The 12,653-nt window shown below is 42.5% G+C and overlaps 2 protein-coding genes across 2 annotated transcripts; both read left to right on the forward strand.

The window, feature by feature from the left end:
- The first annotated feature begins 447 nt into the window (after positions 1-447).
- Positions 448-2,481, forward strand: LOC135617652 (AT-hook motif nuclear-localized protein 25-like). The gene has a single exon (XM_065118097.1). It carries the CDS (start codon positions 1,154-1,156, stop codon positions 2,036-2,038), a length of 885 nt encoding a protein of 294 aa, XP_064974169.1. The 5' UTR covers positions 448-1,153; the 3' UTR covers positions 2,039-2,481.
- A 3,617-nt stretch (positions 2,482-6,098) lies between these two features.
- On the forward strand, positions 6,099-12,138 carry LOC103992392 (uncharacterized). Its single transcript, XM_009412070.3, has 8 exons — positions 6,099-6,424; positions 6,550-8,807; positions 8,916-9,074; positions 9,162-9,338; positions 9,426-9,620; positions 10,607-10,705; positions 10,787-11,401; positions 11,548-12,138. The coding sequence occupies exons 2-8, from the start codon at positions 6,558-6,560 to the stop codon at positions 11,884-11,886; spliced, it is 3,834 nt and encodes a 1,277-aa protein (XP_009410345.2). The 5' UTR covers positions 6,099-6,424; positions 6,550-6,557; the 3' UTR covers positions 11,887-12,138.
- Positions 12,139-12,653: the final 515 nt, after the last annotated feature.

Here is a 12,653-nt window from a genome sequence, read left to right on the forward strand (position 1 = left end):
GGGAGGAGAGAACCGAGAGCAGGGCGTCCTCCTCCTCCTCCTCCTCCTCCTCCTCCTCCTCCAGTAATGGCCACCGCAAAGCGAAGCTGTTGACCCGCTTCCATGCCCGACCGACACGTGTCCGACAACTGCACGGCCGACAGCGGCATTCCTTTGACCACTTGACTGGACGTGCTTGATCTCATCTCACACCCTCTGTCATCTTCCCCAGCAGAAGAGACTTCATCTGAGCATGTAATCCTTCCTCGAAGATGCAAGCTTTGATGCGTAATGGTGAGGAATATTGTTGCATGAAAAGATCGTGCTTGCCGCCTTCTAGTTCTTTCATTGATGCGTTGCACATTAATCTCGCAGCCTTAAATGGAACAGCAGATGGAATCGGCAATCCTCCCAACATTATAGGTCAGTGGAAAGAGATGACCTTGTCGTTGCCACCCATGGATAGCACCTTCAACCTTCCATCTATGTGTTAGCATGACATGATAACATGGTAAAAGAATACCCATTACCTTACATTGTACGCAAATAAAGGCACTCAAGTCCATATAATATACCCTTCTTTTATGGCCATTAAACTATGACTTCCTCCATCTTTGCATACAATAAGTTCCACAAGATAGTCCAATCCTTCATTGTCTCTCTCTCCTTCTCAACAAATAGCCATTGCATCCATCCTTTCTTTCCTCCTCTCAGAACCCACCTTCCATCCACAGCTCAGCTCTGAGACCACCGTTCGTCCTCTTCTTGGATTCTTGACGGCATCATCATGGAGAAGCATTCTCGAGTGGTTGCTTGGCTTTTGTAGACCAACACCAACCTTAAAGCAGATCTGTATGGTAAAACAGATTGCAGCTTTTGATGGTGCTGTCAGGAGACAAGGCTACTCTTGATGTTACCGGAGATTACACCGAGTAAAAGGTGGTAGAAGACACAATCCTCATCTCGGTTTCTATTGCTTTTGTTTCTGAGTCTTCTTCCAAGTGGCTTCGATCTGTTCCGACAACGAAGAAGACGAGGAAAGATCTCAGCTTTGGCTTTGGTTTGAGGGGTAAGTCTTTGGACGGTAGAAGATTTGAAGAGAAGAGGGTAATAGGTGAAGAGGGGAGAAGCGAAGCTGGCAAACAAGTGGTGGGAGAGAGTCGATGTGTCCACTATGGCCGGGATGGAATCCGGCAGCGGAAGCGGCGGCAGCGGAGGCTCTTCGCGTTACCTCCACCACCTCCTTTGCCCGCCGCCGCCGTCGACCCACGTCCCGCCGCAGGATTCCAAGCCATCCCCGGAGAAAAGCCCCAAGGTCTCGCCCGACCACGGCGGCGGCGACCAGCCGTCTGACTCCTCCCCGGCGGGTGCATCCGGGGGCCCCGTCCGCCGCCCCCGCGGCCGCCCGCCCGGCTCCAAGAACAAGCCGAAGCCCCCGATCATAGTCACCCGCGACAGCCCCAACGCCCTCCGCTCCCACGTGCTCGAGGTAGCCAGCGGCGCCGACGTATTCGAATGCGTCTCCGACTACGCTCGGCGGCGGGGGCGGGGCGTCTCCGTCCTCAGCGGCACCGGCGCGGTCACCAACGTGGCCCTACGCCAGCCCGGGGCGTCGACGCCCGGGAGCGTGGTGGCGACGCTCAGAGGCCGGTTCGAGATCATCTCGCTGACGGGGACCGTCCTTCCTCCTCCGGCCCCGCCAGGCGCCGGGGGGCTGTCCGTGTTCCTCTCCGGAGGACAGGGACAGGTGATCGGAGGCAGCGTAGCAGGGCCGCTGGTGGCGACGGGGCCGGTGGTGCTGATGGTGGCGTCCTTCACCAATGCGGTTTACGAGCGGCTGCCACTGGAAGGCGACGAGGAGGAGGCGGAGGCTGCGGTGCAGGGTCAGCAACCGGCGGTCTCGCAGTCCTCGGGCATTACCGGAGGCGGCGGTGAGGGCGGGGGCAGCGGCGGCACCAGTGGCGTCCCATTCTATAACCTAACTGGGAACATGGGGAGTTACCAGCTTCCCGGTGATGCCTTTGCATGGGGCGGTGGCGGGGTTCGGCCACCCTTCTAATTTTTCACAGACAAGCTTTCTACTCTTCTGCCTGATTTATAATACCCATTGCTGTTAGACAAAGAAGAAGAGAAGCTTCCACTCTTCTTGTTGGTTTGTGTGTGATGTTACAAGATGGTTTCTCGGAGGAGCTCCTCAATGTGCAATCACAGAGAGAAGTCATTACATTTACTCCTACCTCAGAAGCTTTCTGGTCTGATTCTGGAATCCAAGAGAAGTCGGAGTCGAAGGTAATGAGAAGGAAGACCAGATTGGATGATGGGATATCTGCCAAGGTGAGTGGATTCAAAGTCCATTCCTAGATGTTACTTCAGATTGATGACTCCTCTTGTTTTCTTCTCCGCCATTCAATGTCATGTACTTCTGTTTGATTTCAATTGCTAGATTTGGTCTACATATATATCATATGGGATTTGAACTCCTGAAGAAACACAGCTTCCAAATATTTTAGTGTCATCTATGCATGTGGATTTTCCTTCATTTTGTAGTTAGATAGATTTACTAGTCAATGTTAGAGTGAGAGTGTTGGTGAAGAGAGTATGAAGTGCAGTTCTTTATTCAGTGTGCACATATAAGACAGGCTCACATGAAATATTAAAGCAGATGGAGAGATTCTCATCATCTGCTTCCATTGTTTTTATCCCTATACTGCACTGTAAGAGAGAGAAATAGACTGCATGATTACTGAAATTTTGATAGCTTTATCATCTAAAACATATTATATACATGTGTGTGTAATCTGTCACTTTTCTACACCATATTAACCTTGTAATAATACCTACTTACATGTCATACAGCTATCTTTTAAGTGGTTTTCCATTATCTATGAACTCAAGGAAAGCAGATAGTATTGTTATATCTGAGCTCACTGTCTGCTATAGCAGCAACTTGACTAGATATCCTCTTGCATGGGCCATTCTCTCTCTCTCTCTCTCTCTCTCTCTCTCTCTCTCTCTATTTTCAGATGGTTTTTGCACCTGTAATGATTTATTTTCATACCTTTCTCATCAAGTTGCTGATCAAAACATGTATGCACTTCATATCTTCATCCATGTGGTGTACTTGGATGTGTGGAGACTATTGGTTTGTATTTGTAGGATACTGCTTTCTTTGACCTACTGCATGGAATTCTTAAAGCTTAAGAACATTGACATTATGAACAACCCCACACTTGAAAACATCAAAGACTAGACTCTTGATTCAAACATATTGCTAAACAATTGTGATAGGTTCTGGGAAGCCATCACTAGCATGATTCTGATCAAAGCACTATCTTATTATGATATATTTTGGTATCAATATGTATGACAAACTTAGCAAATAGTATATGCCTGAAAATAAAAAGAAGTTACAAAGGAAGAGAGATTAATTATGTAGGTGATGTGGCCTTCACAGACAAATTGTTGAATTCTTTCATGATTACATGTTCTTCAGTCAGCTAAAAGTATTATTAATAGTATAGATAATGAATTCAGGAAAGAGACACCTCAACTTGCATTACAAAAGTTCAGAGCACATTTGACCAGAATTATGCCTTCTGGATTCTTGGCCATCACACTGCAGAGTAAAACATTTCCAAGTTACAGCTTAGAAGATATTATTGCCACCCATTTATACTGTTCTTGTGGACCTATGAATTGAAATTAGTAGATCAGTAAAAATCATGATAATTAATCATAGAAATAAATTGCTATCTTATCATACTGGTAAGGTGATCAAATGTAGTTCCAATCTCACTCACCATCAGCTAGAGGCTGCAGCTACTACAAAGAATGCATGAAGAACTGTAAATAATTGATTTCTCAAACCTAATTCTTCTACTTCTTCTTCTTCTTCTTCTTCTTTGATGTTCATCTTTGGGAGAAAGCTAGACTAGGAGACAAGTAGATGATTGCAATAAGAAGGCTTGGCTAGAAAACTCAGTTAACTCCTTGGTTCTTTGTTCATTTACACATAAGATAATATGAATGATGTGACATCTTCCAACCTCCAAATTAACTTCTAATAATTTATGATGATTAAGTTGCATTTGTAAGTTCTGAGATCAGTGATGCTCGGCATCTCTTTCCTTCTTCATTCATCCCCTCCTTTCTACATGATGATCAACTTCATGCTTGATCCAATGAGCTTCTACAACCAGATCCACATTCATTCACTTCCATCAAGCTCTTATGTTAGTCTCAATGAAAATAGAGTCATTGTGTTTCTCAGATTATGGACCCAACATGAGTCAGTTGGATCATGAATTGATAGACATGATTAACCTGATTATATAATGAGTTGGGTTTGGATTCAGGAGTTTGACACAAATTTTTTTTACCCAGATTTACATGATTAGTTATTAAATCGGACATTCATGTTAAGCATTTTAGACTAATGTGATTGTCTTATGATAAATCAAATCATATTATAACCGGTTAATTAGATATTATAATTAGTTATTTTTAGTATTTTAATCTCTATATTTTTAAAAGTTACATTGATATGCATGTAGTTAGAAAATAAAATATTTAACCCCTTTACTCCAACAAAATTCCTCTCTTGATTTTTTAACATATTAATATTTCACTTCGTAAGTATACAAATCCTAATGTAATTTTTTAAAGTATAAAGATGAAAATACTAAAAGTAGTTAATTACATGAAGTAATCTATACTTAACACTGTCATAATTGAATTCTTAAGTCTCTTAGAAACTTCAACTAATACAACCATATAAGATTTGGATTTAATCTTTAATCATATTAATTAAATGAGTTAATTTTGATTAATTCCTTGTGTATTAACAATATGCATCTTTTAATTATATACCACCATTCATATGCCCTTTTTTGTATTTTATATATATATATATATATATATATATATATATATATATATATAGAGAGAGAGAGAGAGAGAGAGAGAGAGAGAGAGAGAGAGAGAGAGACACACACACACACACACACACACACACATTCATGGTGAGCGATGTGACTCCTTTCGACCTCGACGAAGTTTCCAGTGTGTTGCGACGTCCATATCACACTCGACTTTTTGGGTCACATGCGATGTATCAGTCTCTTGGCATCGATTTAGATTAATTCTACTGCAAGATTTCTTAGTTCTCGAAATTTCAATGGATTGGACCGGGTCGAACCGAGTCGATGTGACCCATCGACGCCAATTGCATGGGCAAGCCATACCCGTCGCGTGAAAGGATCGAGGTTTTATGCACCCGAATCGACCGAGCCCGAGTTAGTTCCGACACGTATGCAGTTCATAATTCTCGAATCCTCAACGGATTGGACCGGGTCGAACCGGGTCGACGTGACCGATCGACACCGATTGCATGGGATAGCCGAACCCGTCGTGTGAAAGGATCGAGGTTTACTGCAGCCGAAATGGTTGACGACAGACGAGCGTAACGGCCATCGGCAGTGGACCATGCCGTGACGCTTTCCAACGGCCCCTGATACGACCGACGTTTCCGAAATAACGGATCCGTACCGGTACGCGAGGCGCGCCCCGCCTTCCTAATCGCCTGCAATTAATATCTACGCTCGCCCGGTGGGTCCCGGCCGCCGGAGGGGCAGGTGGCGCTCTAGTGGGGCGCGGGTGGTACCGTGGGTGCGTTGAGGGGGGCTTCCGGAGTTGTTATCATCCCATCCCCCACAAGTCGAAGAACGCTCGTCGCCCGTGCGCCACGTAGTCCACTCGGTTCGTGAATCGTGACGTGAGTCTTGGTACTGAGCTGACGGTGGAGCGGATCCACCGCCACGGTTCCAGGCTTCACATTGATTCCGAACGCGTAACAGTAGCAGATATTTCCTTATTTATTATTATTATTTTCTCATAATTCAGAAATAAAAAGGTTATCCTCTTTGCTGTGAGTAGTTTTATCGGCAAAAAAAAAGAACACTTGTAGCCTGTCTCAGACGGCGGTGATCCGCAAGAGTGGGCTCCACCGGGGTTCAGCTTCTTGTGGTGTAAAGAGGGGAGGTATCGGAAACGAGTCAAGCCGAAGAAGTAGGAAGAGCGTTAAATGCCGTCAAATGGTAATATAACACCGAAATCTGATAATCCCGAAACGCCAGTGTTCTATTCAGAATATATCTCTTCCCTCTCCCATTTTAAGATTTCTTCGTCTCTCGTTCGCTTTGTTGATCTCCGGCTGCATTCTCTCCTCCGCATCTCCTCGCTCCTCTTCGGATCCGAATTGAGGGAGATAAAGAGGAGAGAGAGATAGAGGTAGGAGTGTGAGATCTGGGGATCTGGCGGAGGGAAGCGGAATTTTGGATCTCCGGCGAGGATTTCTGGTTGTGCAGCAGCAATCCCAGGCGCAACCACCGGAACGGCCGGTGTTCTGTGAGATCTTTTTTTTTTTTTTTTTTTTTTGTCTCGAGAGGTATGCCTGCTTACTTTCTCCTCTGATCTGTTGGTTTCAATTTTGATCCGAGATGAATCTGCGGAGCGGATTTGGCCTCGTTTCTTATGAGTGATTTTGTCGTTTGTTGTTTTGCTTGATGTTAGTCTGAGCAATGACGGCTGATGCTGGCGAGTATAGTGTTAGATCTGGGGTCGAATTGGAGGGGACGGTGGGTCTGGGTTTAGAGATTGAGGGAGATCGGAAGGAGGGTGGGGATCCAAATGGCATTGCGTGCTGGGTTGGTGAGGAGAAGGATGGGGGTCGTGTTGGGCGGTCGGTGGTGGTGGAGAATGGAGGTTTCGATAATTCACCGCGTAAGGATCTTGATTTGGACGTCAAAGTAGATCCAGAGGCCATCGGAGATCAGGAAACGAGCGAAGGGAATGAAGAGAACGGGGAATTGATTGTGGAGAATGGGGATGGTTACCATGAAGGTGTTGATCATGTGATAGAATTAGCAACGACTGGGGCTTCTGTTTGTAAGGACACCACAACCTTTGACGATGTGAAAGAGGTAAACGTTGAAGCAGATTCAAAAGGAACTGTTGCTGAGGAAGGACATGCTGAGTCAGAGGCTGATGAACCGAAAGACAAAATCAATATTGATATGCTTGGGGAGAAGGAAAGTGATGCAAAAGGTGGAATGTGTGAGGAGGAAGTGGAGATGAGCAAGGAGGAGGTGAATGTGGAGCTGTGCTCCGAGAATAATCAGGATCACTTGGTGGATAATGCTAAACTGGAAAACTTTAGGGACAAAAGTGAGGTTGAACTAGACTCAGCCACCATTGAGGAAGGAGAAAAACAAGGAGGCGAGACCACAGTTGAGGAGATGAACCTTGAAGTAGAATCAGACGCAACTGTTGAAGTTGAAAAGAAGCCGGAGAATGCAGTTGCAGCGGTTAATGACCACATGAGTTCAGGCTCCTCTGATGATGATGACAAAAAGCAAGAACCTGAGATCGTAGGCATTGGGACTGACCAACAAGAGGTACCAAAATCATCTACTGTAGAATGTAATGATCAAGAAGCAAAGATTATGGTCAATAATATCTACCATCAACTGGGACAGAAAGTAGTTGACAGAATGGATAGAAAGCTGGAGATCGTTGCTGCTACTAGATATGATGATGGCGAAACAGATAAGATTGCACCTACTTTGGCCGAAGTAACAAAGGAGCCACGGTCCATGCCTTCTACACCAAACAATCATGACCAAGTAGAGTCAGTTATTTCTGAATCCCAGTTTATGCGGACCAAAGATCAAGTAGAATCAGAATTAACTACTGAAGTAGAACCCGAGGAGGAGCTCAAGACTGGAGTGACAAATTTTGTGGACCAAGCTGAACCAACACCAGCTGCAGAAGTTGCAAAAGAACAGAAATCCAAGACCTCGGTAACAGAGATTCTGCCATCTGAATCATCTGTTGAGCAAAAGGAAATGAGGTTGTTGAATGGATCCAATAATCTTTTGACACATAAATGCTTGGATAAAAATAGGACAGTCTTAGATGTCAATAAAAGAACCACTTTACAAACAGTAGATGACAGTGAATCATCTGAAAGTCAAAATGCCAAATATATCTCTGACAGTGATGCTAAGTTAAATAAGGCTGAAGCAGGCAGTGAACCCATCAAGAATTGTAACACTATTGTCATTGAACATTCTAATGATTTGCATCCTACAGAAGGTTCCAGCAGCTTAGATGTGCCTCATGTTGTCTACAAGGAAGTAGAAGTTCCTATTTCTATGGAAGAGCTGCTAGATGCCAGTGATCAATCCATTGGTAGTTGTACCCAACCTTGTGTTGAAGCAAGTCCTTCAGAAATGGAAGGTGGTAATTTCAGTGCAGTAGATGTGCCCAGCCCATTAGATACCAATAGTGGCATGCCAGTAGAATCATCGCAACTTGCAAATGCAGGTGAAAGCATGTCTGATTTTGCTAATACTTGTGCGGACATACAAGACAAATTAGGCAATGATGTAGCTGGAAGTGACAGTCATGAAGCTGAAACTGGCTTTAATGTAGCTGTTGATCATGTTGACAAATTCAAATCTAACATTTCTTTGATCAGTTCTACTGAAGATGGACTATGTATGACTGTGAATGGCAATGAAGAAGCTGTGCAAGGGGAAGCTGGAGTTATTGAAGGGATTCAAGTCCCAACAAAAGATCCTAGTGCGTCAAACTTGGGAGGTGAGAAGGTGGACACTCCCTCGGGAAAACCCCAAGCGATTTACATAATTAGGGTACCAAGATATGTAGATGATCAGCTCTCATCAAAGATACAGATTGCTCAGTCAGAAGTGAATGAGAAAACACAAAGAAGGGACTCTATCAAAGTTGCTATTGAGAAGCAGAAGGTATTATTGCTTTTAGGTTCATGCTTATGAACTAATGTGGATACATACTCTTAGTGTTACATCAAATATTTTTCTTGTGCTCATATAATTGAACTATCATACCCTTAGGTGACTTGTAATGAATTCTGGAAAAGGTTTGAAACTGCAAAAGCAGAAGAGAGAGCTGCAAGAGCTGCCGTTACTGCCAAGCGCCAACAGATAGATTCTGTCCAGTTAATGATGAACAAGTTGAAAAATGCTCATTCAATTGAGGAACTCCATGATAAGGTGAGACTTTCATGCAATCTTATGAAAACTGTTCAATTACCGGCCCTTCCTTTTAATACAACTTCAATTACATGTTGTCACGTTCAGATACAAACCATGGAGTTCGAGCTTCAGCATGCAACCATGCCTTTGAAAGAAGAAAAGCAATACATACGTGAGCTTAAACAGTTGAGACAACAGGTAGATCAACTCACTTCCAGTATGGGTTCAGAGGCAGAAATTGATGAGGTATTTGATCAAAAAGAGGTTGATGAGCGGTTCAAGGTACTTCTGGTCCACTTGTCGTCATTCGCTCGGTTCTTTTCTTTTTTTTTGCCAATTTTACTTACTCATAATGGTTTTTGCCTATAGAGTTTGAAGAAGGAACTAGAACCTCTTAGAACTGAAGTGTCGCGAACTGAAGCAAATTCTGCTGCCGCCCGGAAGAAGTATGATGAACAACAACTTCTTCTGAAAGGTCTTCAACAACAATTTAAAGATGCTGATGCTGTTCGGCAGAAAGCATATGGGCATTGGCGAGAACTCAAAAATGTGTTAATCGAAAAGGTATGCTGTACTTCATCAGATTAAGAATTGATTTGGTTTTATTCATCCTGAATCTTTACTGTGTGATTTGAAAAACCAAGGAATGCATTTTAGTAATCTATTCATCATTTTGCTTTTTCATATTAAAATTTCAAGATCTAAAGCCTGATGGAGCAAATGGATGATATCTGTCTAAATAAATGCCTTGGCATACAGATTGATTCTCTTTGTTATGGTAATACAGGGTAAATTCTTTTGAGGATTCTATTGTAGTGCTAAAAATCTATGTTGTTTCTAGAGCAATGTCACCAACAGATCTAGCATTATTGCAAATAAAATTTCTCCTAGTTGATCTATATTTGGACCCACCAGTATACTATAAAGATGAATTACATATAGGAATATTCATTGTTTGGACTTCAAAATTTAACTGGGAACATGTAATAAGAAAAAATAGAACACTAAGAAATATAACTGGGAATTCAAAATTTAACTGGGAAAAATTTAACTGTCAGAAATATATAGGAATTTTTTGTATCAATATTAGTTCTTATTAGCTACTAAGAAATACTGCACACTTTAACCAAACCTTTTTCTCAACATCATAGAACTCTCTTATTGGTGTTCTGCATCGACTCATACCATTGGTTGACATGCTCCAAACAGGCCTCAACCTAAGAACTGAAACATCTAGCAGTTCAGCAATGTGCCTACCGCTCAATGATTATAGTTGAGATAACTTCTTTTGAACATTTCAAACATCAAATTGGTCTGTATATGTATCCTTAAATTACAGGATGTCATACACTTTCCAACTTGCTACATCAGTCTGAATTCACTAAAACCATCATGTATACCTTAAAAAAAAATCTAGTTAATTATTTTTTTTCTGCAAGACAATAATATTTCTTTACATCTGCATTATGTCAGTTTCATCTTTATTAAAAATAACTTTGATGCTGCTTGACTTCGTAGTGAAATGACCAATATCAATTATGTTGTTACAGTACAAACATTTTGGCATGTACAAGAATGATCAGAAATCTGCAGAAAACTATATATCTTCAAAAGATTTTGAGGGACTCCAGCTACATTGTAGCAAACAGGTATGTGTGCATTCTTTACTTTCTTTCATACTCGGGGAAGTTGCAACATACTGGTATTTGATGTTATCTAATTTGTTCCAGGTGGAAAAGGTAATGAATCTATGGAACAATGATGATGAGTTCCGCATGCAGTATGTTAGATCGAACATGAATAGCACATTGAGAAGATTGAAGACATCTGATGGAAGATCCCTTGGCCCAGATGAGGAGCCACCTGTTCTTCGAAGCAACCAAGGCAAGGGTCCAAGCTTTCCTCTGCCACTGGCCAACATCAGTAATTCTGTTCCACCTGTGGCCTTGGAAGCAAAAATAGAAGCATCCAAAGGAGTAGATTTGTTTCCAACTCTGCAAGCAGCAACAAAGAATCAGCCTGTTAAACCGAAAAAAACTGCAAAGCCTATTTCAGACAAGACCAAGGAAACTGTTGTTGCTAAGGTTTTGGATAGAGAAGTTGAAAATAATGAAGTGGATAGTCGAACAAAGGAGGAAGAGGAGCGCATAAAGAAGGAAGAAGAATTGTTGAAGAAGGAAGAGGAATTAAGAAAGCAAAAGGCTGAGGCTGAGTTAAAAGAACAGTGCCGGTTAGAGCAGAGAGCTAAAGCCAAAGAGGCAGAAGAAAGGAAAAAGAGACAAGCTGAGAAGGCACATGCCCGAGCAGAATACCGGGCACAGAAGGAAGCTGAACTAAGAGAGAAGGTAACGCCATTCTATTCTTTGAACCTCCTTATAAAGTTAACGTTCCTTGGCTTATTCAATACAAAACCAAGCAAGCAAATATATAATTGAATATGAATCTTGTATTCACCATTTCATAAGTAGAAGCAATCCTCTCCTTTTCGCAGAAGAGAGCAAAGAAGCACAAAAAGAAAGGTGTGACTGGTGAAGACACTACAGTGAGTGGCGCTGAGGAAGACCCTGCTCCCTCTACTGAAACTAGTCCACCTGAGGCTGCTCGGGAAGCTGATGTCACAGCAACAAAAAACAGACCTTCACGGCCAGTCGTCACGGCAAAGCAGTATAACAAGATACAGTCAATTCCTCTGCCACTTCGTAAGAAGGGTAAGCGAAAGATGGCTACATGGATGTGGGTGCTTCTAACAGTTCTGGTAGTACTCTTACTGTTTCTGGCAGGCAACTACATCTCCATTTCCGGTCTCACTTTCCCACAGTCTGCATTTTGAGCATATTCATATCACATGCATACATAAACATATATTTATAAGTTAAAGGTCTATAGGGGGTAAGAATGGCTGTCATTAATATAGTGACGACCATTCTTCTGTGCACTACTTGGCTGGTTATCCTTCTTTAGATTGCTTTCACTACTTCTGATTCATGGTTGGAGGTCTTCAATGATAGTAATGCATTTGTTGATTCAATGTTGACAATCAGTAACCTATTTGAGCTCATTATCATAGGGCATATTTAGTATCTTTTCCTGCGTTCCAAATGATTTATAAGTAGATTCATCAAACCTCTTTCGTGTGTTTCTTTTCTTTCCTCCTCCATACTTTTGCAATGAAATAAGTCTATGTGATTTAGTTCACTGTAGTAGTGATTGGTTCTTGGAATTAGCATTGCTGACTAATGTACTCTATTTAGGGGATCATAATTTTTGTTAGGAGAGACACCTCGCAACCTAGATTGTGCAAGATTGTTTATGTAGATCAAACGTTTTCTTTGCATAGCCATCACAAAATGCTCCTTGATGTGCATTAGTTGATTCTTATATGACTAGGGAACTCCGAAATGGGTAGGGCGTGACCTCCAAGTTAGGGACTGAATCGAGTCTTGTTTGCTGCCCACACCCCCTTTAGATCAGCAGAAAGTTAAGGCCTTGGGCTTTCTATTCTATTGTTTTCGTGAGCAAACCATCGAAGTTGACTTTTATGTGCGTGATGGATGCCCACAACCTGCTAGATGAAGGCACCACCAAATCAATCATAGA

Source organism: Musa acuminata, chromosome BXJ2-7 (genome assembly GCF_036884655.1).
Source record: "Musa acuminata AAA Group cultivar baxijiao chromosome BXJ2-7, Cavendish_Baxijiao_AAA, whole genome shotgun sequence".
Lineage (NCBI taxonomy): Eukaryota > Viridiplantae > Streptophyta > Magnoliopsida > Zingiberales > Musaceae > Musa > Musa acuminata.